This window comes from Trachypithecus francoisi, unplaced genomic scaffold (genome assembly GCF_009764315.1).
Source record: "Trachypithecus francoisi isolate TF-2019V2 unplaced genomic scaffold, Tfra_2.0 Lachesis_group20, whole genome shotgun sequence".
Taxonomy (NCBI): Eukaryota; Metazoa; Chordata; class Mammalia; order Primates; family Cercopithecidae; genus Trachypithecus; species Trachypithecus francoisi.
Window position 1 is genome coordinate 15,443,288 of NW_022681466.1, and position 25,515 is coordinate 15,468,802.

The window sequence follows — 25,515 nt, forward strand, 5'->3', positions numbered from 1 at the left end:
GAAGTGATCAAAGTTAACGTTACCACCAATGGGGCAAATTGAAATCATGTATCACCTGATAGGAAATGCTTTGAGAAGCACAGTTCTCACATGTTCTCACAGCATCACTTCTATGATATTCCTGCCTAAAACACATAACCCGAATATTATCATAAGGTAACATCAGACAACCTCAAATCAAGGGACATCCTTAAGGATGTCATGACAGTCCTTGGAAGAAAAGACTGAAGATTGTAGATCCAAAGACTGAAGATTGTAAATCCAAAGAGACTAAAGGCATGACAACCAAATGCAAACATGATCCTGGATTGGATCCTTGGGCGTGTAAGATATTATTGGAACAATCTGTGAAACTTGAATGGGATCTGTAAATTAGGTGGTAGTAATGTGTGAATATTAATTTTCTGATTTTGATGGTTGTATTGTGGTTATGTAGGAGAATGTTCCTGTTTGTAGGAGTCACACAAGGTGAGGGAGAGGTTGGCAAAGTTTGTCTGTTAAAGGACTGGGTAATATTTTAGGCTTTGTGAGCCATATGGTTTCAGTCCCAACTACTCAACTCTGCTATTACAGTGTAAAGGCAACTGTAGATGATGTAAATGAATATGCATGGCTGTTTTCCAGTGAAGCTTTTTTTTTTTTTTTTGAGATGGAGTCTCGTTTTGTCTCCCAGGCTGGAGTGGAGTGGCGCCACCTCAGCTCACTGCAACCTCCACCCCCTGGGTTCAAGGGATTCTCCTACATCAGCCTCCTGAGTAGCTGGAATTACAGGCATATGCCACCATACCCAGCTAATTTTTGTATTTTTAGTAGAGACAGGGTTTTGCCATGTTGACCAGGCTGGTCTCGAACTCCTGACCTCAGGTGATCTGCCCACCTTGGCCTCCCAAAGTGCTGGGATTACAGGCGTGAGCCACCGTGCCAGGCCTCCCAATGAATTTTTTTTTTTTTTTTTTTTTTTTTTGAGGCGGAGTCTCGCTCTGTCGCCCAGACTGGAGTGCAGTGGCCGGATCTCAGCTCACTGCAAGCTCCGCCTCCCGGGTTTACGCCATTCTCCTGCCTCAGCCTCCCGAGTAGCTGGGACTACAGGCGCCCGCCACCTCGCCCGGCTAGTTTTTGTTTTTTTTTTAGTAGAGACGGGGTTTCACCGTGTTAGCCAGGATGGTCTCGATCTCCTGACCTCGTGATCCGCCCGTCTCGGCCTCCCAAAGTGCTGGGATTACAGGCTTGAGCCACCGCGCCCGGCCCTGAAATTTTTAAAGTAGACACAGACATTTGAATTCCTTATAATTAATTTTCATGTATCGTGAAATATTTTTCTTTTGACAATTTAAAAATGTTAAAAAGCATTCTTAGCTAGAGGGCCATGCAGAAACAGCTGGAGGGGCCAGATTTGGCCACAGGCCAGAGTTTGCACATCCTTACACTAAAGTATTAGGAGGGGATGAGCCACTGTGTCAACAGCTCACTTTCAAATAATTGAGGAAAAAGTAAGTTGTTTGTACTATTCTTGCCACTTTTTGACATTGAGTTATCTTAAAATTAAATTTGGTATTAAAAGTGGAGGAAGGGGGACCTCCTCTTTTGGCTTTGGAGCGCCCCGCCCCGTCTCTGTAGGGGGAGCTTCTTCCTTCTGTCTTCTTTCCTTCTTGCCCGTTAAACTCTGCTTGAAACCAAAAAAAAAAAAAAAAAAAGTGGAGGGAAGACTACATAAATAGAGACAAGTAGGGCAGAGACTTGGGTAAAGTACTGGTCTTTGGGAGGAGCCTTCAGTAGATTGATGTCACTGGGAGGAGGCATGTGAAAGAGGTATGGCCAACCATAAGACTAGGTAGGTGGGGCCACCACATGGAGGCCTTGATTACCTTGCCAGAATCTAACTCCTCTCCTTGAATTTTAGCATCATGGACACCGACTTATATGATGAGTTTGGGAATTATATTGGACCAGAGCTTGATTCTGATGAAGATGACGATGAATTGGGTAGAGAGACCAAAGATCTTGATGAGGTAAAGCAAATATATTGCTCTTTTCATCTCGCTCTTACTTATTTTTATTTAAGACAAGGTCTCACTCTGTTGCCAGGCTGGAGTGCAGTGACGCAATCTCAGCTCACTGCAACCTCTACCTCCTGGGCTTAAGTGATCCTCCCATCTTGGCCTCCCAAGTAGCTGGGACTACAGGCATGCAACACCATGCCCAGCTAATTTTTTTATTTTTCATAGAGACAAAATGTTGCCCAGGCTGGTCTCGAACTCCTGAGCTCAAGAATCCACCCACCTTGGCCTCCCAAAGTGCTGGGATTACAGACATGAGCCACCATGCCCAGCCCCCTCTTTTCTTTTCTTTTTTTTTTTTTTTTGAGACACCCTCACCCTGTTGCCCAGGCAGGAGCACAGTGGCACCATCTTGGCTCACTGCAGCCTCTGCCTCCCGGATCCAAGTGATTCTCATGCCTCCGCCTCCTAAGTAGCTGGGATTACAGGTGTGTGCCACAATGCCTGGCTAATGTTTTTTGTATTTTTAGTAGAGACGGGATTTCACTATGTTGTCCAGGCTGGTCTTGAACTCCTGACTTCAAGCAGTCCACATGCCTCGGCCTCCCAGAGTGTTGGGATTACAGGTGTGAGCCACTGCGCCTGGACAGATTTATTTTTTTTAATTACATTGAGGTATAACAGAGATGCATAGATTTTGGTAATGGAGACAGGAAAGAAAGATGTCCATTCTAAGACTGGGCGCATTGGCTCATGTCTGTAATCCCAGTACTTTGGGAGGCTGAGGTGGGCGGATGACCTGAGGTCAAGAGTTTGACACCAGTCTGGCCAACATGATGAAAACCCATCTCTATTAAAAATACAAAAATTAGCTGGGCATGGTGGCATGCACCTGTAGCCCCAGCTACTCCGGGGCCTAAGGCAGGAGAATCTCTTGAACCCAGGTGGAGATTGCAGTGAAACTCCATCTCAAAAAAATTAAAAATTTAAAAAACAATGATAAAAGAATATTGGTTTAGTTTTATTTTAGACTTGTTGAGCTACTGTAGACTCGGTAGAGGTAATTACAGGCAGTCAGAAGTGATTATATAAAATCCTGCAGTTAGATTCATAATATATTCAGCAGTATGGGGCAGGAGAAAACTGGCTTGATAGCTATTTTGGAGCCACCACCAGGAGGTTATATGTGGCTGCCAAAAGAGCTAATGTAATCTTAGGCCACTTTAGTAGAAGTAGAGTGTAAGATGGTGGGAGGTAGCCAGTCTTATCACTGGAGGGTTTTGTGTTCTTAAGGAAGAGGTTAGCATGCTGGAATTTGTGTGAAGGAAAACAAGCACCCAGCAGTCCCTCTACCCAGCTGCCTACACCTGTACTCATATACAATGCCTTGCCTTCCATTCTTATGAATTATTTGTTCATGCTTCTGTCTACTAGAAACTAATCCCATCCCTTCTCAGCTCTCAAGACCTTTGGCAGTTCTGCCCTCTCTCTCCTGTGTCATCAGTTTTCCCTACTGGATCATCCCCATCAGCATACCCAGAAAAAGTATCATTTCATCCTAAAACTCTCTTGACCCCATATCCCTCTTCATTTACGTCCAGATTTTCCCTGCTTTCCAATGCAGCACATCTCAAATGAGTTGTTCATAGTTACTGTCTCCAGATCCTCTCCCATTTTCCTTCAAACCCACTTCCATCCTTTTGCCTCTCCCATTCCACAGACTGCTCTTGTCAAGGTCACTAGTGACCTCTGCCTTGCTAAATCCCAAGGTCAGTTCCCAGCCCTCATCCCCCATGACCTGCCTGCATCATCTGACCCAGCTGATCATTACCTCTTTAAAATACTCTCTTCCTTTGGCTTTCAGAGAACCCCTGCTTTTCCTCCTCACTGACCATCCCTTCTCAGCCTTTGCTGCTGCTTCCTTATCATCTCCCTGACCTCCAAATGTCAGCAGGCCCAGGGCTCCATTCCTCAGACCTCTTCTCTGTCTACACTCACTCCTCTGGGGATCTCATCCAGTCTATCAAATAACTTGCATTCACGACAACTCAGATTTGTATCTCCAATCTGGACTTTCCTCTTGAATGTCACGTTTGTATGTCCACCTTCCTACGTGGCGTCTCTACTTAATTTCTGACAGGGAATCTCAAACCTGGCATTATCTCATGCATTAAGTACTGAGCTTTCCCTGCCCTGCTCTCCCAACCTGCTCTTACAGTCTTTCTTCCTCATCTCAATAAAGGCAAGGCTGTTTTCCAGTGCTCAGATCAAAAACCTTGCTGCTTCTCTTTTTTCTCATACCTCCTTTCAGTTCAGTAGAAAACAGTTTTGACTCTACCTTTGTAATGTATCCAGAATGCAGCCTCTCCTCACCACCTTCCCAGTTCCTACTCTGTCTGGTCCAAGCCACCATCACTGTTCTTTCTTTCCTGAATTACTGCAGTAGCTCCCTAACTAATCTCCTTGTTTCTGGTGTATTCTCAGCATAGGGTCTGGAGTGGTTCTTTTAAAACAGAAATCTGATCGTATCACTTCTCTGCTCCAAACCCCTGGTGCAGAGTTTCTTCATCTCAGTACTATTGACATTGGGGCCAGATAATTCTGTGAGGATTCTGTGTGTTATAGAATGTTTAGCAGCATCCATGGCCTCTACCCACTGGATGCTAATGGCACCTGCCTCACTACTTTTGCTCTAGAGTAAAAGTAAAGTCCAATTTCTTAGAGTGGTCTCGAAGATCCTGTGTATTTGCCTCCCGTGTGATCACAGCTTCCTGTTCCCCAATCCTTCGCTCCATTCTCGCCATATTGGCTTTCTTGCTAAACCTCAAAGTTGCCACATGCTCTTGGCTCTGGGCCTTTGCATTCTCTGTTTCATCAGCCGTCTAGAATGCTCTTCCCCAGATACCTGTAGAGCTTATTCTCTCTCTGCAGATTTTTTGCTCCAGTAGTACCTCTTTTTCCTTCATTGCCTTAGTTCTAACACCTGAAACAGTGCTTCGCACATATTACATGTTCAGTAAGTATTTTAGGACATAAAGGGTGATCTGGTAGCCACCTTAGATTATTTGGAAAAGTTTTTAGCAGAAGCGAGAATGACTTCGTTAATGTTGCATATGACTATGGATTAATTTGTAAGGAGGTAGAATTGAAGTTGTTTAATTGTAAAGTGTACAATTTAATGGCTCTTAGGGTATTCATAGAGTCACGCAACTGTCATCACAATCAATTTTAGAACATTTTCATTATCTCAGAAAAAACTCCATATCCCTTAACCTTGTTGCCCTCCTACCCACACCTACCCTGCCAGCCCTGGGCAATCTGCTTTCTGTCTGTATAGATTTGCTTATTCTGAATATTTTCATATAAATGGAATCATATAATATGCAGGTTTTTCAGTCTGGCCTCTTTACTCACATCATGTTTTCAAGGCTCATCTGTGTTGTAGCATGTGTATACCTATAGCAAGTACAGGTATTTTCTTTGTTTTTGTTGCCGAATCTTTTGTATGGATGGACCACATTTCATTTATCCAGTTATCAGTTGATCGACATTTGGTTGTTCCCATTTTTTGCTTGTTGTAAATAATGCTACTATGAACACTGATTTCTAAGTTTTTGTGTGGCCATAAGTTTTCATTTGTCTTGGGTATATACTTAGGAGTGGACTTGCTGGGTCATATGTAACTGTGTTGAACATTTTGAGGAACTGCCAAACTATTTTCCAAAGCAGCTGCACCTCTTTCCCATCAGCAGTGTGTGAGGTTTCAGTTTCTCCACATCCTTACCGGCACTTGTTATTATCTGTCACCAAGTTATTTTCCAACAACAATTCTGTGGATATAAGTGAAAATATTAAAGGTATGGGCTTATCCCCAGTTTTTACCTCTGTCTTCTGGTTTCTGCCCTTGGAGAAAGTTGCTTTTTTTCCCCCTAAAGGGCGGTGCTGTGATTTGTTTTCTCCAGTCTCAACTCACTTGTGACCAGTGGCCCATATTCAGGAAGGGGCAAGTTTGAATCAGGAGCACTGTCCATGGCCTCGGCTTAGAGTCTTCTCTTTGTGAATGGTCTCAAAGGAGTGGAACCTGCCCCACTGGCATAGAACTCAGAATAAGAAGCTGGCCAGCATGCACAGTCAGGGCTCTCACTCATGGAGGTGGTCAGACATCAAACAGGAAAGGCGTGTGCCTCTTCGATTCTCCTTCTCCCTCTTGCTTTCAGATGGATGATGATGACGATGACGATGACATAGGAGATCATGACGATGACCACCCCGGGTTGGAGGTGGTGCTGCATGAGGACAAGAAGTACTACCCGACAGCCGAGGAGGTGTACGGCCCTGAGGTGGAGACCATAGTTCAAGAGGAGGATACTCAGCCTCTCACAGGTACGTCAGGAGGGCTGGGCTGTGAGGAGGTGAAACTGAAACCTGGAAACTTCGTTTCATAGCTCTCAGCAAACCTTAAAAGTTCAGTAAATGAATCAATCAGTTTTTCTTTACTACCTTCAGGTACTGTTTCTGGTTTAAGATTCAGTTAATCCTCTTTTAATATTCAGTAAAGCTCTTAACTAGTTTCTAGGTAAATAAGAGTTATTTCTTATTTATATGCTATCAGTTTAGGTGCATGAAGACTCATTAAGTTTATTTACCCTGTGGCCTGATACGTTTTTCCATCCAAATAACTCCAACCCTTTTAACCAGTTCTCATAATGTGCATTGTCCATTTCTTTTTCTTTTTTTGAGACGAAGTCTTGCTCTGTCACCCATGCTGGATTGTAGTGGCATAGTCTTGGCTCACTGCAACCTCCCCCTCCCTGGTTCAAGCAGTTTTCCTGCCTCACCCTCCCTAGTAGCTGGGATTATAGCCATCTGCCACCACGCCTGGCTAATTTTTGTATTTTTAGTAGAAACGGGGTTTCACCATGTTGGCCAGGCTTGTCTTGAACTCCTGACCTCAAGTGATCTGCCTGCCCTGTCCTCCCAAAGAGCTGGGATTACAAGCGTGAGCCACTGCACCCAGCTTTATTGTTCATTTCTTAATAGTTTTCATAGGCTGGAAGTGGTGGCTCATGCCTGTAATCCCAGCACTTTTGGAGGCCAGAGCGGGAGGATCGCTTGAGCCCAGCAGTTCGAGACCAACCTGGGCAACATGATGAAACCCCATCTCTACAAAAAAGTACAGAAATTAGCCGAGCACGATGGTGGACGCCTCCCAGCATCTCGGGAGACTGAGGCGGGAGGATCACTTGATCGTGCCATGTGTACGCTTCAGCCTGGGTAACAGGGTGAAACCCTGTGTCCCAAAAAAAAAAAAAGTTTTCATTGATCTTTTGGAAAGTAATTGCATCTTATAAATGCAAGGAAAGATCTTGAACTGACACTGACCTCAACCTACATCCATTCCCTCTCCCTCCCTGCCACTCTTGCTCAAAATGATGCCCAGACTTCTCTTTCCACAATTCAAGGTCCTTCACTGTCTCATGCCAAACAGCATTTCCAAAACTTTCTCAATGTGAGTGATCCTTGAGAGTAAAATAAATTGATGTCATACATCATACATTCCGAAAGGTCAGTCTAGTGGAATAGTGCTCTATTTTTATTATTTTTTTTGTTTTTTTTTTTTTTGAGTATTTTTATGTTTTTTTTTTTTTTTTTTTTTTTGAGACGGAGTTTTGCTCTGTCGCCCAGGCTGGAGTGCAGTGGCCAGATCTCAGCTCACTGCAAGCTCCGCCTCCCGGGTTCTTGCCATTCTCCCGCCTCAGCCTCCTGAGTAGCTGGGACTACAGGCGCCTGCCACCTCGCCCGGCTAATTTTTTGTATTTTTAGTAGAGACGGGGTTTCACCGTGTTAGCCAGGATGGTCTCGATCTCCTGACCTCGTGATCCGCCCGTCTCGGCCTCCCAAAGTGCTGGGATTACAGGCTTGAGCCACCGCGCCCGACCTCTGTATTTTTATGTTTTATGCTCACCTACACATCACTACTTTTTTTTTTTTTTTTCTTCTAGAACCCATTATTAAGCCAGTGAAAACCAAGAAATTCACTCTGATGGAGCAGACATTACCTGTTACAGTGTATGAGATGGAGTAAGTTACAAGGTTTCTCATCTTCTCTGCAGGAATGCTGTGGGTTCATGTTTTTGTAGAGGTAGGAGGTGGTTTGTGGCTGAAATAGCCAGTAAATTGTGGCAATACATAGCTCTCAAATTCTCCTTCAGCTTGTGTGGCTGCTGGGATATTTAGGCTCAATCTTAACTTTTCTTTTGGTGTTCATCCAAATGTTAGCTGTTTCCTCTTCTTCCAGATCTTTAGTTTGATGTTGAAAGCCAGCCTTTAAGACAGATCTGGGCATTACAGTTATCATTGTTGGGTCCACCAGAGCCTGTTTGGACTTAGTAAGACTGCTGAGTATTTTAGGAACATGTTGGCTTTTTATTTTGTTTTTGTTGCTGTTGTTTTGAGATAAGGTCTCGTTTTGTTGCTCAGGCGGGAGTGCAGTGGCACAATCACAGCTCATTGCAGCCTTGACCTCCCAGGCTCAATAGATGTGTCTGCCTCAGCCTCCTGAGTAGCTGGGACTATAGGAACACACCACCACGCCTGGCTAATTTTTGTGTTTTTTGTACGGTTTCACTATGTTGCCCAAGTTGGTCTCAAACTCCTGGGCTTAAATGATTCTCCTGCCTTAGTTTCCTAAAGTGCTGAGATTACAGGTGTGAGCCACCATACCTGGCCCTCAACTCTTTATTTTGAAAAGGAGAGCAAAAGCAGGTAGATATGTGTGTAGGATCATTTAGGTGCTCGCTCTCTCTCTTTTTTTTTTTTTTCTTTTTCCCATGCGGAGTCTCACTTTGTTGCCCAGGCCAGAGTGCAGTGGGGCGGTCTCAGCTCTCTACAGCTTCCACCTTCCAGGTTCACGTGATTCTCCTGCCTCAGCCTCCTGAGTAGCTGGGATTACAGGCACATGCCACCACGTTCAGCTAATTTTTGTATTGTTAGTAGAGATGGGGTTTCACCATGTTGGAAGTCCTGGCTGAGTGCGGTGGCTCATGCTTGTAATCCCAGCACTTTGGGAGGTCGGGGCGGGTGGATCACCTGGGGTCAGGAGTTTGAGACCAGCCTGACCAACGTGGTGAAACCCTGTCTCTGCTGAAAATGCAAAAATTAGCTGATCATGGTGGCCTCGGCCTCCCAAAGTGTTGGGATTACAGGCGTGAGCCACTGCTCCCGGCCTAATTTTTTTGTATTTTTAGTAGAGACGGGGTTTCACCATGTTGGCCAGGCTGGTCTTGAACTCCTGACCTCAGGTGATCCGCCCACCTCGGCCTCCCAAAGTACTGGGATCACAGGCGTGAGCCACCATGCCCAGCCTCTTCCTTTTTTAGTCTTGCTATTTTACTGTTAAATCCCTGTGATAGTCCATTCACAGATTGTGTTACCTCTTGGATAAGTTTCTTGCATTCCCAAAGCCGGAGCTACGTAAGTATAGACATTCACATCTGCCTGAGGGCTCTCCAATTGGTCTGAAAGTTGTTCCTGGCTAAAAATACCTGAATCTTCAACTCCACTCTCATTTGGAAACTTTTGCCAATGTCTCTTTTCTCTTTTCCTTTGTCCTTTCAGTTTCTTGGCAGATCTGATGGATAACTCAGAGCTCATCAGAAATGTGACCCTTTGTGGACATCTCCACCATGGCAAGGTAAGAGAGAACTTTCAACTACGTGGAACAGGATTTCTCTTTTGTGCCTGCTCATGTTTTAGCCCTTAGAGTCACAGCGGTTGAGGTTTGAGGTCACAAGGCTCAACCTACTGACTCGGGGTACTGCATGTCTGGTATGAAGCCATACTGTGAAATTCTGGCTTTTCCGAAGCAGCAGGTGGAGCCTGTTCCTGAGCCTTGTGTCTACATCTGGACAGAAGATGGGAAATTGAGCCTTATCTGATTTTTATAAGTTTTCATTTCCTAAGGGATGCCTGTCTAAGAAAGATTTCATCTTTTATTTGAAAATAATCCTGTGGCTTCAGTGTTAATTCTTTGCTGTCCCATAACCCTCCTTGCTCTCCTTTTTCTCCCCTTATCCCTAAATTATGTGGTGTATTGGGAGCTGGGGGAAGGGCACAGTAAATTTTCCTCTGTGGTTGGCAGGTGTTAACTGTTTCTTCCCTTTTAGACATGTTTTGTAGATTGTTTAATTGAGCAGACTCACCCGGAAATCAGAAAGCGCTATGACCAAGATGTAAGTAGAAATTCTGTTGAGGGTTTAGGATGAACCATTCAGAACAGATAGAGATGTCTCTCTCCTCCTTCCTTCACCCTTCCTGTTCTCCATAAATAATGACGCCTCCAAAGTGCAGCTTTATAATTGTGATCTCTATTAATAGGCTGTAAGAAAATAATTTCAACTTTCTCAGGAGCATAGAGAATATTGAGCTGCAGTATTTTTGGATGATCCGTTTTGCACTTGGGATCCCTCCTCTGTTATGATATGTCCTGACTTTTATAGTCTGTTCTTTGCTGTCATAGTATTAATAGCCCGCTCTATAAATATGATACAATTGTACCTGGTTTTCCTGGTAAATTTAAATGCCTGTGAATGAGGCCAACTGTGGCTGCAAGTCTCAGTGCAATAAATGTTCAATCCCTGCCAGATTGATTGTTTTAACACTCTAGCATGAAGTCTGACATGTGTCTCCCTTTACCGTGCTAAGAATTCTGTGCATTTGATATCAATTAGCTCTCAGCTATACCTAGTCTTTAGTGACCTCCCCCAACTCAAAAAGAGTGGTGGCTCATGCCTGTAATCCCAGCACTTTGAGAGACCAGGACAGGAGGATCACTTGAGGTCAGGAGTTTGAGACCAGCCTGGCCAACATGGTGAAACCCCATGTCTACTAAAAATGCAAAATGTAGCTGGGTGGGCACGGTGGTGTGCACCTGTAGTCCCAGCTACTCGGGGGGCTGAGGCAGGAGAATCGCTTGAACCTGGGAGGCAGAGGTTGCAGTCAGCCAAGATTACACCACTGCACTCTAGCCTGGGTGACCGAGTGAGACTCTGTCTCAAAAAAAGACAAAACCACAACCAAAAAACCCGGCCGGGCATGGTGGCTCACACCTGTAATCCCAGACTCTGTCTCAAAAAAAGACAAAACCACAACCAAAAAACCTGGCCGAGCTGGGTGGATCACATGCGGTCAGGAGTTCAAGACCAGCCTGACCAACATGGTGAAACCCTGTGTCTACTGAAAATACAAAATTAGCTGGACGTGGTGGCGCATGTCTGCAATCCCAGGTACTTGGGAGGCTGAGGCAGGAGAATCTCCTGAACCCGGGAGGCAAAGGAGGTTGCAGTGAGCCAAGATTGCACCATTGCACTCCAGCCTGGGCAACAAGAGTGAAACTCTATCTCCAAAAAAATAAAAATAAAAAAATCCCTCGACACACCCGGGAGCATTTCCAGCTGGGAGGGCACTGGTCTCATTGTCTGGAATTGCTGTGAGGACACCCTGCTCTCTGTCTCTCTTTAATCTCAAAGAAACCCTTGAGCTGGGAGGTGATGAGGGAAAGTGGTTGATGGTTCGTTTGTGGGAGAGGAGTCTGAACTCAGGTGGTAACAACAGTTAATTGAACTCAGGTGGTAACAACAGTTAATTGAACTCAGGTGATAACAACAGTTCATTTTTTTCAGCTGTGCTATACTGACATCCTCTTCACAGAGCAAGAGGTAAGCATGCCTTGTGGAATCCGATTGTTGCCTACACCAGACCCAGCAGTAAGTTTTGTAGGGAATGTAGAGGAGCCTTTATGATAGCATTTTAGTTCATACCCTACTCCTTTCTCTCCACTTCTCACATCCCATCTCCTTCTTCCCCCAGTTACTCCAGGGTTATGACTTAAAAAAGAACTGGGTAGGCAAGCTGTAGGTTAGGAGGGGAACCCTCCTGTTCTTGACTAGATTAAATTTGGCCTAATATAGGGCAAATACTAAGAGGTGATGTCTGCATTTGTGCTTTAAGTTACACAGAAGCTCAACGTGATTTTTTTTAAATGACATCATTCTTTAAAAACCCGCAGGATGACTCCATCCATATGATGACCTCTTTCTAGGAGTAGCTTCTCTTTGAAAATGGGTTCCTATATCTTTGTGTTCCTCTTTTTGTCTTTCCATCCGGATCTTTCTCTCTACTCTCTGACCCCTTCTCTTTCCCCCCTCTTATTTCTGTCCTTTTTACCTAATGGAAGTTTTAAGTATAAATAAGTATGGTTAACTAAAGGCACTTGGAATTAGTAAAGATAGATAGGCAGTCAATGTTAGCTGTTACTGTTTTATAATGCATTTATATATTTGTTTGACTGGAGTTTTAAACAAATGTTTATTCCTGTTATAGCTTTTATATTTCTTTTTTTAAAAAAACCTAAAATACCCCAGATTGTTTCTTTTTACTTTCAAGGTGCTCGGCTATTTTTGTTTCTCATGTATAAAGAAGATGAGATTCTAGGACCCTGGATTCTCTGATAAGGCTTAATACTGTTTTGTTTGCAGTAAATCATTTTCATCTTTTCATACTTGAAACAAGCCCCCCAAAAATGCTATCTAACACCGAGATATTTTATCTTCAAGGTCATGCTGGCTAGAAGCCTAGATAAAAATCACCCACTATAAGGAGAGCCATCATTGTAATTTACTAGCAATTGGGGAACCCCAAAAGCAAAATGAACCCCTCTTGCATAGAAAGAGGTCTTGACCACTCTTTGTTTCTTTCAGAGAGGTGTCGGCATCAAAAGCACTCCTGTGACAGTGGTCTTGCCAGACACCAAAGGAAAATCGTACCTCTTCAATATCATGGACACTCCAGGTAGGACATCCTTTGGCTTTTGATTATTGAAACCTTGTCTTGGTTTTGCGTGTGTCCCCTCACTTTCCAGAGCAGAACAGAGCAGTGCATCTTTGTTTTTACATTCCCTCACCTTCATTGACACCATTTTCAGTTTTGACTCTCTCCTTTGTTTCTGTTAATTTAGCAAGCATCGTATTCCAGGCCTCCTATTCATGTCTTTACTCTTTTGAATATTTAAAAATGTTAGGGAATCGTATTCATTTATTCATTTCAGCCCGTCAGGCCCCATGCTATCTGCTGGGGAGCTAAAGGTGAGTCAGAGCCAGTTCCTGGCCTCGAGTACTCTCAGTCTTTCAAAGGAGACTGGTGAACATACAGGTGACCTTGGGAGCAGCACCCCTTGGCTGACGCTTCCTCCTGTTGAAAGGACCAACTGGGGCAGAGTTTTTAAAAACTGGAAGGTTTTAGGGTTTGGCTGATTTGTCTTCTTGGCACCATCTGATGCCCAGTGTCGTGATACCTCTCAGCCCCTGCCCCCATAGCAGCTCGCCAGGAACTGCCTTCCTCGAACAGCACACTGTGCTCCAGGCCCTCCTTTGCCTTTCCTCCTGCCTCCACATTGTCTTGAGTCCCACAGAACTCTGCTCACTGCTGATTAGGCTAAGCTGGTGTGTGATGTGGACTCATGCTCTCCTGGGCACTTCCCTCTTTTTATGTAGGGAGCCTCCCGTAGAAAAGCTTAACGCAAGGATATGATTCTAATGGGGGATATTTTTACCCTGCAGCGGGTTATGGCGAGGAGGAAAAGAGGGTATTTGGAGGTTCACAGGCTTTGAAGTGCCCCCTCAGTTCACCGTACCAGTTAATTGTGCTTTATCTTGCGCCAAGTGATGACTTACTTAGTATTTGCTTTTCAGGACATGTGAACTTCTCTGATGAGGTCACAGCTGGCTTGCGCATCTCAGATGGAGTGGTTCTTTTCATTGATGCTGCCGAGGGGGTGAGTCAGACTCAGCTCCCAGAATCTCATCCACCCTGTTATGTTTGCCCCCCACAATACCCAGAGCACTAAGTGAGCTGGGAGCCAGAGAACCTGGAAACTCTCTGGGATTAAGGCTCAAATTTGCTCTAAAATTAAAGCAGCAAATGAAGTTCAAAATTAATTCTCACCGGGTGTGGTGGCTCGCACCTGTAATCCCAGCACTTTGGGAGGCTGAGGTGAGTGGATCACCTGAGGTCAGGGGTTCAGGGCCAGCCTGGCCAACATGGCAAAACCCCGTCTGTACCAAAAATACAAAAATTAGCCAGGTGTGGTGACCCTTGCCTGTTAGCCCAGCTACTCATTAGGCTGAAGCAGGAGAATCACTTGAGCCTGGGAGTCGGAGGTTACAGTGAGCCGAGATTGTGCCACTTCACTCCAGCCTGGGCGACAGAGTGAGACATTCTCTCAAAAAAAGAAGAAGGCCGGGCGCGGTGGCTCAAGCCTGTAATCCCAGCACTCTGGGAGGCTGAGGCGGGCGGATCACGAGGTCAGGAGATTGAGACCATCCTGGCTAACACGGTGAAACCCCGTCTCTACTAACAAAATACAAAAAATTAGCCGGGCGAGGTGGCAGGCGCCTGTAGTCCCAGCTACTCGGGAGGCTGAGGCAGGAGAATGGCGTAAAACCCGGGAGGCGGAGTTTGCAGTGAGCTGAGATCTGGCCACTGCGCTCCAGCCTGGGTGACAGAGTGAGACTCCGTCTCAAAAAAAAAAAAGAAGAAAAAAGTAATCAATGTGGGTGCCCTTGCTTCCTGCTCAGTGAAGCTCAAAATAAGACTCATTGCCATTCAGAAAACGCAAAGATAAAATGACAAATGTAAATGAAAGGAAGGGAGGAGAGTATGTTCTTGTAAGTGGATTTTTAATATTAGTTACGTTTTTCCAAGAGATTGGAGTTAAAAGACCAGGGTGTCTTCTGTATTCCTGAATTGAGAGATGGAACACTTTGGCTATCGTCATACATGTTGTCATTGGTGAGACAGCCAGCAGAGGGAGCCAGAATTCTCTCTTTTTTTTTTTTTTTTTTTTTTTTTTACTGATTTTCCATTTTGGAATAACAGCAAACTGAAAAGTTGCAAGAATTGTTCAAAGAACCCACCCTCATTTACTTCGTAATTCTCTACACGTTCAGACACACACAGAGAGACAGGTGTGTATATTTTCCCCTTGAACCGTTTGAAAGTAAAATATTTCAGAATGTATTTTCTAAGAATAAGGACATTCACCTACATAACCGCAGTAGTTGCCAAAATCAGAAAATTTAACATTGATACAATCCTGTTGTACAGATCTTTTCTACAGACCTTATTCAATTTTACTGATCATACCAACAATTTCCATTATAGAATATTTCCCCTAATCCGCAGTGATGCATAGCATTTAGTTTTCATGATTTTCAAGTCTCTGAATTGAAGCTGTTTTTTAGTCTCTCTTGGTCTTTTATGACATTGGCACTTTTGAAAAGTACAGGGCATTTATTTTGTAGAATGTCTTTCAATTTGGGTTTGTCTAATACTTCCTCATGATTAGGCTTGGTTATTAGAATCTGGTTATTCCGCTCCTTATCAGACTTTACTAGTTTTGTCATCCATTGATGATTCTTGGCTTATTTCTACAATAGTTGCAAATAGTGAGTCTTCTAACTCTTCTTCCCTCTGTTTTGTTTTGTTTTTGAGATGGAGTCTTGCTTTGTCACCCAGGCTGTAGTGAAGTGGTGTGATCTCGGTTCACTGCAACCTCTGCCTTTTGGGTTCAAGCGATTCTCCTGTCTCAGCCTCCAAGTAGCTGGGATTACAGGTGCACGCCACCAAGCCTGGCTAATTATTGTATTTTTAGTACAGACAGGGTTTCACCATGTTGGCCAGACTGGTCTCGAACTCCTGACCTCAGGTGATCCGCCCACCTAGGCCTCCCGAAGTGTGGGGATTACAGGCGTGAGCCATTGTGCGCGGACATTGCTTTTGTTGTTGTTGTTGTTGTTGTTGTTTTGTTTTGTTTTTTTGAGATGGAGTCTCGCTGTTTTGCCCAGGCTGGAGTGCAGTGGTGCAGTCTTGGCTCACTGCAACCTTTGCCTCCCAGGTTCAGGCGATTCCCCTGCCTCAGCCTCCTGGGTAGCTGGGACTACAGGTGCCTGCCACCACACCCAGCTAATTTTTGTATTTTTGGTAGAAATGGAGTTTCACCATGTCAGTCAGGCTGGTCTTGAACTCCTGACCTCAAGCAGTCCACCTGCCTTGGCCTCCCAAAGTGCTGGGATTACAGGCGTGAGCGACCGCGCCTAGCCTATTGGTTGGAATTATGTTGTAAAGAAGTGCTTTTGCTTCTCCCCCGTTTGCTTATTATCACTATGGATGTTTGGGTTTGTATTTTGTTCAGTGAATTATAATTATAATCTGTTACTGTCCTTATGCATTCCAGTGCTCTAATGCTCTCATCCCAGATTTGGCTACTGAGAACTCCTTTAGGGTGATTCCATCATCCTTTTCACATCTCATTGTTTCTTGAGCACTTCCTTTCAAGCACAAAAAGATGTTCTAGACGTATCTTTCCTTGTCACAATCCTGGACTCAGCCATTTCTTCAAGGAGCTCTGGCTTTTTTTTTCCTTCAAAGAGATGGGATCTTGCTCTCTGGCCCAGACTGGAGTGCAGTGGTACAATTATACCTCACGGCAGCCTCAAGCTCCTGGGCTCAAGTGATTCTCCCACTTCAGCCTCGCAAATAGCTGGGACTATAGGTATGTGCCACCATGCTCAGCTTATTTTGAAATATTTTTTTAAGAGACGGGATCTTGCTCTGTTGCCTGGGATGGTCTCGAGCTTCTGGCTTCAAGCAGTCCTCCTGCCTTGGCCTCCCAGAATGCTGGGATTACAGGTGTGAGTGACTGCACCTAGCCTAGCAGCTCTGGCTTATAGTGGGGACTAGTTTTTGTTTTTTTGTTTTGTTTTGTTTTTTGTTTTTTGTTTTTTGTTTTGAGATGGAGTCTCACTCTGTCGCCCAGGCTGGAGTGCAGTGGCACCATCTCGGCTCACTGCAAGCTCTGCCTCTTGGATGCACACCATTCTCCTGCCTCAGCCTCCCGAGTAGCTGGGACTACAGGCACCTGCCACCATGCCCGGCTAATTTTTTTGTATTTTTAGTCGAGACAGGGTTTCACCATGTTAGCCAGGATGGTCTCGCTCTCCTGACCTCGTGATCTGCCCACATTGGCCTCACAAAGTGCTGGGATTACAGGCGTGAGCCACCGTGCCTGGCCAGTGGGGATTAGTATTTAGAAACAAAGGTTTGAATGTGTTCATTACTACTGGGGTACATTGCTTCTAGGCCCTCTCACTGAGCACAGCTGGGTTACATACACTCGTACATATCTATAACTATTTCTACACACATATATTAAAAATCATGCATTAATCCTAATATCCCCAGTTCCATTTCAGCACCACCGGCTCTTCCCAGCCTTCTTAATTCCTTCTCTAGCACTGAGAAACCTGGCTCCAACATCATTGTTCATGGGTTTATTCATTTCTCAATCCTGCAAGGTGCCCTCTTAAAGTTCCTGTGTCTATCTTTGGGCAGGATGCTCTCTGCTTCCACCCGGTAATATTTCCCAGGTCTTTTTTTTCTCCCCAGGTTTCATGGTTTGAAATAGTGCCTTCTTTGGTTCTGCTTTGAACTTTCTGCCCTCCTTGTTCTTCTTACCACCTTCTGAGCCTTGTGTTTCTCAGGTGATGCTGAACACAGAGCGGCTGATCAAGCATGCGGTGCAGGAGAGGCTGGCGGTCACTGTGTGCATCAACAAGATTGACCGACTGATCCTGGAGCTGAAGCTGCCTCCAACTGATGCGTATTACAAGCTGCGCCACATTGTGGATGAGGTCAATGGATTAATAAGGTAGAAGACCCCTGGGAATGGATTTCCTGTCCTCAGAGACTCTGGGTTTTAACCCTGAATACTTCTGGGAACAACTCTGATTTATGTCTTGGCTTGTGTTGATGAGTTTGTTGGGCAAAACTAGAGGCACATTCTGGGACTCTGCAGGGGTCAACTCCACACTATTACCTCTGTGCCTTAACCACTTGTGATGCTTAACACATCTTCCGTTTAGTATTATGATAATTACTTGGACTGTATTTAATGTCTTCTTCTCTTTTTAGAGATAGGATCTCTGTTACCCAAGCTACAGTGCAGTGTCACAATCACAGCTCACTGCAGCCTCAAACTTCTGGGCTCAAGCAGTCCTCCCACCTTAGTCTCCTGAGTAGCTGGGACCACAGGCATGTGCCACCATACCTGGCTAATTTTTTTTATTTTTTTTTTTATTTTTTTTTTTATTTTTTGTAGAGATGGAGTCTTGCTATGTTGCCCAAGCTGGTCTTAAACTGACTTCAAGCAATTCTTCTACCTTGGCCTTCCAAAGTGCTAGCATTACAGATGTGAGCCACTGCACCCAGTTGTTACTTGCCTAATAGTGATAATGGCAAATATTATTAGGCATTTATAGTATAAGTTAACATAATAACTTACAAGGCATGTTATAAGAAATTAAATAGATATTTGGTGGAACACACTTAGCACAGTGCTTACCATATAGCAGCTGATGCGCTGAATAATGTTAGATGCTGTTATAGTTAACTCAGTCTAAATAAATTAAGAACTGTTTGCTGTATTTCTGTGGATATACCTGCTTCTCAACAAGATAGATTTAGGGCTTGCATTAATACATATGAGTGATGGTTATGATACTTTAGAATGTAGTATCAAAGAGCTTTTGAAAGAGAGGTTAAATATATCTTAAAGACAGTCTTACTACAGGCTGAAGGATGTGCTAGATGACTTCCTGCAGCCCCTTAAATGGGCCTGTGAGGAGGCCGTCCTACTGAAAGAATGCCTTTCCATTTGAGGATTGGGGATGGTACCTGTGCTAGAGACGGTTACCTTCAGGAGCCTTCCCAGTGTGTAGCACTACTTTTCTTTTTTTTTTTTTTGAGATGGAGTCTCGCTCTGTCGCCCGGGCTCTGGAGCGCAGTGGCCAGATCTCAGCTCACTGCAAGCTCCGCCTCCCAGGTTTACGCCATTCTCCTGCCTCAGCCTCCCAAGTAGCTGGGACTACAGGCGTCAGCCACCTTGCCCGGCTAGCTTTTTGTATTTTTTAGTAGAGACGGGGTTTCACCGTGTTAGCCAGGATGGTTTCGAACTCCTGACCTCGTGATCCGCCCGTCTCGGCCTCCCAAAGTGCTGGGATTACAGGCTTGAGCCACCGCGCCCGGCCAACACTACTTTTCAAAAGGAATATCTTCACCCCATCTCTGCAAGGACAATGACTAGAGCCCAACGTGACACCATGAGTCCAAAGGATGAAATGACAAATATCTTTTAATAAAAAGACTGAGCGTGATAGCTTATGCCTGTAATCCCAGCACTTTGAGAGGTCAAGGCGGGAGGATCGCTTGAGGCTAGGAGTTCAAGAACAGCTGGGCAACATAGCTAGACTCTCTGTCTACAAAAAATGATTTTAAAATTAGCTTGGCATGGTGGTATGTGTTTGTAATCCTAGCTACCTGGGAGGCAGAGGCAAAAAGATCACTTGAGCCAAGGAGTTCAGGCTTATAGTGAGCTATGATTGTGCTGTTGCACTCCAATGCGGGTGACAGAGTGAGACACTGTCCCTTTAAAAAAAAAAAAAAAAAAAAGGCAGAAGTGGGATAGGGCTACATTTAACCTGATTTACTAAAATAGGAAGTCAAGAGGTCATGTTTCAAACCTCTAAACAAGTGCTCAGGCACAGTGGCTTATACCTACAATCCCAGCACTTTGGGAGGCCGAGGCAGGAGATTGCTTGAGCCCAGGAGTTCAAGGTTCAAGCCTGGGCAACATGGCATTTGTATTTCATCTCTACAAAAATTAGCCAGGCTTGGTGCTTCATGCCTGCAGTCCCAGCTACTTGGGAGGCTGAGGAGGGAGGATTGCGTGAGCCTGAGAGTCGAGGCTACAGTGAATTGTGATTTGCCACTGTGCTTCAGCCTGGGCAACAAGGCAAGACCCTGTCTCAAAAACAAAAGAACCTCTAAGCAAGAAAAAGCAACATAAACATATTACTTAGAAATCTGAAGATAAATACTCTAAAAGCAGCTTTAAAAGTGTTGAAAGCAGTTGCCTCTAGGGAGCATAACTTGGGGGTAGAGGGCTGTTCTTTATAAGCTATACCTTTATTTCTGTATTGGGAAATTCCATAAGATAATGTGCCAGTAAGGCTAAGATTGTGGATTTGATCCCCTTGTACAACTGGTTTTCTTATAAATGTTAGTGAACTCAGATACTTGTGATTTGTGCATGGCTTTTAAGATTGAAAGTTTTAACACTGTAAAAGCCAAACACAAAAGAATAAAGAGTATGGCAGTGAGAGTAAAGAGCAGAGTTGCTTTTCTTCTTTTCCTTTCTTTTCTCTTTTTTAAATGATGTCTATGTCTGCTTATATTTGTGAAATTGAGGTTTTTCTTCAAATGTATTTCTGTATTTCTATCTTATCACATTAGATTCATTTCCTGTGTTCTAAGGTTTTTGTTTCTGTCCTCTAGGTTTCCCCTTGTCTGTCTGGTGCAGTTAACTTTTCCAAGATTGCGCAGAATGTTCCCAACTCTGGGAAATAAGCTTGTTATTGGGAATTAGGGAACAGCTCCATCATGTCACATTCTTGGACCAGGCTGTTGGCAAAACTAAGTGTCCTGCACAAGTCCCTTCCGAGGACTGGAGAGTGGCTGTGATACTGAGTTCCTGCCCTTCCCCTTGGCAGTGCATCTGGGATGCTACAGCCTGGCACTGTGCTTACCACTGTCTCTGTTTCAGCATGTATTCCACTGATGAGAACCTGATCCTTTCCCCACTCCTGGGTAACGTCTGCTTCTCCAGCTCCCAGTACAGCATCTGCTTCACACTGGGCTCCTTTGCCAAGATCTACGCCGACACCTTTGGTAAGCGCTGGCTGGCAGTCTGTCTCACCAGCTTCCCCTGAGTCCTGTGTGCCTTTCCTGCTGAATGGCTCAGAAATTAGCTTCATATCAGAGCACCCTGTTGGGGGAACATTTTATCACCTGTTATTATCACATTTGGGGGTCTTTCTGGCCTTGAGACCCTTTCTTCAGGCTAAGTGGTTTCTAAATAATAGAAAAATAAAAGTGAATAGGAGGACATGGGAGAAGAAGGAGGTCATTTTAGGAATAAAAGTCTCTCCTAGAGTGAAACAGGTTTTGTAAAACAGGAATCATCCATGCCCACAGGCGCTTTCAGACCTCCTCACAGGTAACATCTCTCTCACCGTTAGTGCTTCTAGCCAGCCGTATGGAGGCAGACATCAATTTCATGGGTCTAATTGAGAACTCATGGTGACCTTGCAGCCAGCATCTACAGGCCTCTGCTGACATGCCCAGCCGCATAATATCATGGGTTCCTGGAGCCTCAACACCAGATCTTTAAGACCAGATTCCCACTGTGAGAGACTCCCTGGCTCTTCATCTTTGCACTTCCTCAGTTACCTCAGATTCCAATAGGAATCATGCACTGAGAGTCTTTCCTATGTTCAATGTTACAGTTCCTTAGAGGGAAGTCACTATTACACCGTTTTTAGGGTAATAAAACGGACAGGCTCCGTGAGAGGTTTCATGACCAGTAGGCAGTGGAGCATCAGTGTTTCTATCCTCGCCAGTCAGTTGTCCTGCTGCACTCTCAGCATGGAGCCCTTTGCTCTTGTGAAAAAAAAATGGAGGATTAAAGTTCAGTCTTTTTTGACTGGGTGCAGTGGCTCACACCTATAATCCCAGGACTTTGGGAATCTGAGGCAGGCGGATCACTTGAGCCCAATAGTTTGAGACCAGCCTGGGCAACATGGCAAAACCCCATCTCTACAAAAGAATACAAAAAATTAGTTGGGTGTGGTGGCGCTGACCTGTAGTCCCAACTCGGGAGGATCACTTGAGCCCAGGAGGTTGAGGCTACTGTGAGTCATGACTGCACCATTGCACTCCAGCCCGGGCAACAGAGCGAGACCCTGTCTCAGAAAACAAGAAAAGAAAACTTTACTTCTTTTTTTTTTTTTTTTCCGAGACAAGAGTCTCACTCTGTTGCCCAGGCTGGAGTGCAATGGCGCGATCTCAGCTCACTGCAACCTCTGCCTCCCGGGTTCAAGCGATTTTCCTGCCTCAGCCTCCTGAGTAGCTAGGATAACAGGTGTGTGCCACCACGGCCAGCTAATTTTTGTATTTTTAGTAGACACAGGGTTTCACTATGTTGGTCAGGCTGGTCTCGAACTCCTGACCTTGTGATCCACCCACCTCGGCCTCCCAAAGTGCTGGAATTATAGGCATGAGCCACTGTGCCCAGCCTATCTACTATATTCTTATAATAAAGTAAGCTGGAGAAAAGAAGATGTTACCAAGAAAATCATGAGAAAAAATACATTTACTGTTCGTTCAGTGGAAGTGGATCATCATAAAGGTCTTCATCTTTGTCATCTTCACATTGAGCAGGCTAAGGCAGAGGAGGCATTGGTCTTGGTGTCTCAGGTGGCAGAGGTGGGGGAAAAGATCCATGTATAATTGGACCCAAGACATTCAAACCATGTTGTTCAAGGATCACCTGTATACATACATAATCTGTGTTTTTCATACAGCATTGGACCATTGACCATTTTCTTGTTATTAGATATATATATCAATTATTTCCAGATGGTTGTTGTTTAAAAATGGGTAGCTGGACAATAAATGAAATTGAACAGAGTTCCAGTGGAAGTTTATGTGTTTCTGAATGTCCATTGTATGAGCATGTGAAGTAGAATCCAAGACCCTTTTGTAATTATAATGCAGAGATGATTCCAATTCTAATTGAAAATGATCCTCAGCCTCGGGCAAGATTGTTTCTCATCCTTTGAACTCACTGTTAGTTTATGCCAGAGCTAGCTATGGGCTGGGCTGCAGCAGCATTATGGTGGAAAGCCATGTGTAGACTTCTGGAAAGTCAGCACTGAAGGGAATATTGAAGAGATCATTGAGTCCTTCCTCTTCATTTTACATGGAGAGAAACTATCCCCATGGTCACAGAACTTATTGATAGAGCTATAACTAGAATCCATTTATACTTTACTGCCAAAACTGATACCATGTGCTCTCGCTAGGAATATAGTATAATAAGACATGATGAACAACTTCGGACTTCTAGAAACTTCATCCAGCGGACGGACAGAATCCCACAGAATGATGATTGGCAATGTGAGGTGATAGTGTGAGCTGAGTACCAGGTATCTACTGTAGGCAGATACAGCTGAGAGAACTTAGGGGTGGGGTAGGGGTCAGCCTCAATAGCTTGGAGTCAGGTAAAGCCGAGGGAAGGAGATGGGACTTGGGCAAATAGAGAGTAGAAAGCCAGAAATTCCAGACTTACAGGGCTGGAAAAAGAGGCACAGAGGCAGGTGGTGTTAGTCATGGCCTGTTCAGGTAACTGTGGAATGTTTAACCAAGGAGAAGAGTTCAAGTTCAGGCCAGGTACAGTGGCTCGTGCCTGTAATCCCAGCACTTTGGGAGGCCAAAGTAGAGGATCACTTGAGGCCAGGAGCTCAAAACCAGTGTAGGCAACATGGTAAGACCTTGTCTCTACAAAAAATTTTAAAAATTAGCTGGCCGGGCGCGGTGGCTCAAGCCTGTAATCCCAGCACTTTGGGAGGCCGAGGCGGGCGGATTACAAGGTCAGGAGATCGAGACCATCCTGGCTAACACGGTGAAACCCCGTCTCTACTAAAAAATACAAAAAACTAGCCGGGCAAGGTGGCGGGCGCCTGTAGTCCCAGCTACTCGGGAGGCTGAGGCAGGAGAATGGCGTGAACCCAGGAGGCGGAGCTTGCAGTGAGCTGAGATATGGCCAGTGCACTCCAGCTTGGGTGACAGAGCGAGACTCCGTCTCAAAAAAAAAAAAAAAAAAATTAGCTGGCCATGGCCGGTGGCTCACACCTGTAATCCCAGCACTTTGGGAGGCCGAGGTGGGCACATCACGAGGTCAAGAGGTCAAGACCATCCTGGCTAACACGGTGAAACCCTGTCTCTACTAAAAAAACAAAAAAAACAAAAAAAATTAGCCAGGCGTGGTGGCAGGCGCCTGTAGTCCCAGCTACTCGGGAGGCTGAGGCAGGAGAATGGCGGGAACCCGGGAGGCGGAGCTTGCAGTGAGCCGAGATCGCGCCACTGCACTCCAGCCTGGGCGACAGAGCAAGACTCCGTCTCAAAAAAAAAAAAAAAAAAATTAGCTGGCCGTGATGGCGCACACCTGTAGTCCCAGCTACTTGGGAGGCAGAGGTGGAAGAACTGCATGAGCTAGGGAGGTCAAGGCTTCAGGAAGCTGAGGTTATGCCACTGTACTCCAGTGTGGATGACAGAGTGAGACCCTGTCTCAAAGAAAAAAGGTTCAGTGATTATACTACGTGGTAAGTGCATTAACAGAGGGCATAAACATTCAGTGGTTCAGAGGAAGGAAAGTTTCGGTAACAATGTAGGAAAGAAAGGGAGAATTTGATCATTAACAGAGGGCATAAATTCAGTGGTTCAGAGGAAGGAAAGTTTCGGTAACAATGTGCGAAAGAGAGGGAGAATTTGATCATTAACAGAGGGCATAAACATTCAGTGGTTCAGAGGAAGGAAAGCCTCAGTAACTAACAATGTGGGAAAGAAGGGGAGAATTTGGTAATTAACAGAGTAAGGAAGAAAAAGATTTTGAGTTTACATGAAATTTTGGTGATAACAATACTGGTGGAGACAGAGAAGTCTGAAGGGGAATGTGGCTTTAGGAAAAAGCTGATGCATTCCCTTTATCCCATACAAGGGGAGAGGGGACAGTCTGACATCTGGATAGAAATATCCAGGAGGTAGTTGGTGGTATCACTTGTCTAACTGAATGTTACCCAATGTCTTGACTTTTAAAAGCCATACTTGTTTGGTATAGTCTGACCAGGATTAGCAGTTATAGTCGAACTAAAAATATTAATTGGTAAAAGATGAGCCAAAGGTTGGCTTTGGTGTTTTCTCTTGAGAGGGCTGAGTAATTGCTTACTTGAGGCCTGGGGCTAGCCAGAGCCTTATGGTGACACTGCAGTTGGAAGGTGGCCCACACTGGCAGCAGAGTTGAGCTTGTCTACATCAGGAAAGGGTGAAAGAACCATTAAATTCCCCTTCCAGAAGAGACAGGGTTTAGACGCAGATAGAGGATGCCACACAGTAGGTGACCCTGTTCCATCAAAGGAAAACATGTAACACATGCTGTTGTCCATAGTTCAATCCTAGTGCTTGGTGGAGATGGAGAGGCTTGGGTTCTCATTTTGGCTCCAGCACAGCCTTGTCAACTTTGGACCAGTCTTGTCCTACTTTGTGCCTCAGTGTCCCCGTTTTCCTGTCTGGTTAGAAGGGAATGTGTGGACCCTGGAAAGGAAAGTGGTAGAAGTTCTCAGCTACGAACCACCTGTGCCACCTGAAACAGAATTTTGAACAACACTTTGCTAGGTAGATTATAATTGTGTGACTTCTCCCATAGGTGACATTAATTACCAAGAATTTGCTAAAAGACTCTGGGGTGACATCTACTTCAACCCTAAGACGTAAGTAGAGTATGGGACGT

General features: G+C 44.8%; 1 protein-coding gene across 4 annotated transcripts in view; it reads left to right on the forward strand.

Moving 5' to 3' along the window:
* The window catches only part of EFTUD2 (elongation factor Tu GTP binding domain containing 2), a 46,529-nt gene that overhangs the window by 3,230 nt on the left and 17,784 nt on the right, over positions 1 to 25,515 (forward strand). For 3 of the 4 annotated variants that reach the window (XM_033182717.1, XM_033182718.1, XM_033182719.1), the window contains exons 2-12: positions 1,901 to 2,009; positions 6,215 to 6,380; positions 8,000 to 8,078; positions 9,615 to 9,690; positions 10,163 to 10,228; positions 11,678 to 11,713; positions 12,755 to 12,845; positions 13,745 to 13,827; positions 17,594 to 17,760; positions 20,713 to 20,837; positions 25,432 to 25,495. In XM_033182717.1, the coding sequence (XP_033038608.1) occupies positions 1,905 to 2,009; positions 6,215 to 6,380; positions 8,000 to 8,078; positions 9,615 to 9,690; positions 10,163 to 10,228; positions 11,678 to 11,713; positions 12,755 to 12,845; positions 13,745 to 13,827; positions 17,594 to 17,760; positions 20,713 to 20,837; positions 25,432 to 25,495 (1,058 nt within the window). In that variant the 5' untranslated portion in view covers positions 1,901 to 1,904. The remainder of the gene's footprint in view (positions 1 to 1,900; positions 2,010 to 6,214; positions 6,381 to 7,999; positions 8,079 to 9,614; positions 9,691 to 10,162; positions 10,229 to 11,677; positions 11,714 to 12,754; positions 12,846 to 13,744; positions 13,828 to 17,593; positions 17,761 to 20,712; positions 20,838 to 25,431; positions 25,496 to 25,515) is intronic. The other variant, XM_033182720.1, reaches the window with a different exon arrangement.